This window comes from Fulmarus glacialis, unplaced genomic scaffold, assembly GCF_000690835.1.
Source record: "Fulmarus glacialis isolate BGI_N327 unplaced genomic scaffold, ASM69083v1 scaffold14310, whole genome shotgun sequence".
Classification (NCBI taxonomy): domain Eukaryota; kingdom Metazoa; phylum Chordata; class Aves; order Procellariiformes; family Procellariidae; genus Fulmarus; species Fulmarus glacialis.
Genome location: NW_009189666.1, coordinates 1,712 through 3,379, shown reverse-complemented (window position 1 = coordinate 3,379; position 1,668 = coordinate 1,712). Strand labels below are relative to the sequence as shown.

Here is a 1,668-nt window from a genome sequence, read left to right as displayed (position 1 = left end):
CACAATCTTCAGTCCAGGGTGGCGGCGGTTTGCGGCAGCCTGTACCTGCCCGCCCTGCCGAGAGCAGGGGTAGGCGAGGGTCCTCCGGGAGTTGTAAGTGCTGCTGCTTTTTGTAGCTTTGGGGAGCACAGCACAAATCAACCCCCATCCCCCTGTGGCTACTCACCTTCGGTGCTAGGTGGTGGCATCTTTTCACAGCCCAGTTGTGTGCTGTGAAGGCTGTCTTGAGACACGTGGTGCTCTCGCAGGGGGATGCAGCTTTCTGCGCCCCCCCCACAGTGAAGAGCACTGACCCTTCTGCTTTCTGGGGAATGCAGGCCCAGTCCCAGGTGTATGGAGGAGTCACGTACTACAACACTGTCCAGCAGCAAGTGCAGCCCAAGCCTTCTCCACCTCGAAGGACGTCCCAGCCTGTGACTATCAAGCCACCGCCTCCTGAGGTACCGTCCCATCGGCGTGAGTCTGCGCGCGTGTGATGCTGTACCGTTGGGGTGTGCACGATGCTGCAGTCTCCCTCTCCCATCCAAAAAATACGTTGTTCCAAGGAAATCTTAAACTGTCTAATCTTTGACATGTCCCAAACATCAGCTTCTCGTTGCAGGTGGTAAGCAGGGCTCCAGTTAATTTGAATTTCTAAATACTTTAAAACTAAACCCACGTAAAAAGTAAGTCCAAAGTTGACTCTTGCTTTTTTTTTTTTTCATTTGCTCAGGGTAGAAAACAGAACACTTTAGAGAGAGAAAAATCCAGTCCTAAGCTAGAAGGCAGTGACTTCTTTGGAAGAATAAATGTCGAGACCTTAGTAGATAATTCAGGCAGCAGACTTAAAGGCTTTCCGGAGATGAGAGCCGTTTCTCTGCGCTGGGAATGGTTTCCTCGCTCCGGTGCTGTGAGCTGTGCGTGTGTGTGCGCGCCAGAGTGCCACGTGTGTGTTTCGTTTCCTTTTTAATACCTTGCTTAGCGTATGGGAGCTGAACGAGCCTGAATCGTGGCAAGCCCAGACCCGGGCAGGCATGTGCCGGTTGTTTCCCTGTACGCGGGGAGGTGGCGTGCGGTGCGGTAGAGGGCTGGGAAACATGCAGCACTTGTAAATCCACCGCGAGATAGCCTGCTCGAGGTGCCCTTTGAAAGGCCTCGCAATGGACAAATATTTGAGGAGAGCTTGGCTGAAGGGAGCTGGTTGTGCCCAGAGTGGGCACGGAGGAAGCTGGAGGTGCGGGCAGGCGGTGGTTGCATTTTGGCACCCAGGTGTGGAGGGTGTTTGCTCGCAGGACCCTGGCAATAGTGCCACAACCCCCGTGCAGCCTTTGTGGTGGGGTCGCCTAAACCTCTGCTTCTTTTTCCTCTTCCCCACCAGGACAGCAAAGGTGAAAAGTCAAAGGAGAGGAGCAACACGTAGGGATGTGGCCGTGGGAATCCCAACGCCAGACCCGGCACCTCAGCAAGGAGGAAGCTTCTTCTCAGGAAAGGCTCCTTCCCTGTGCGTAGGTGAGGCAGCGGGATGAAGTCAGCTGCACCGTCTTGTGCTCAGGGCCAGGCACCTTCCCTCTCTGGTTTTACCGGTGCCCTCCCGAAAACCATCTCGCCGCTGCTGATCTGCCCTCCTTCCCTCTCCCTCACTGGGGCACAGAGGTCACCGAAGAATCAACCCCCAGAGTCGGTCCTTGG

The 1,668-nt window shown here is 55.3% G+C and overlaps 1 protein-coding gene across 1 annotated transcript in view; it reads left to right on the top strand.

Annotated features, from left to right (window-relative positions):
• CASC3 (cancer susceptibility candidate 3) overlaps positions 1-1,399 on the top strand; it is a gene marked incomplete at its 5' end in the record, with an annotated part of 10,357 nt that extends 8,958 nt beyond the window's left edge. Inside the window, 2 exons of the mRNA XM_009583000.1 lie at positions 318-440; positions 1,358-1,399. Coding sequence (XP_009581295.1) covers positions 318-440; positions 1,358-1,399 — 165 coding nt within the window. The remainder of the gene's footprint in view (positions 1-317; positions 441-1,357) is intronic.
• Positions 1,400-1,668: the final 269 nt, after the last annotated feature.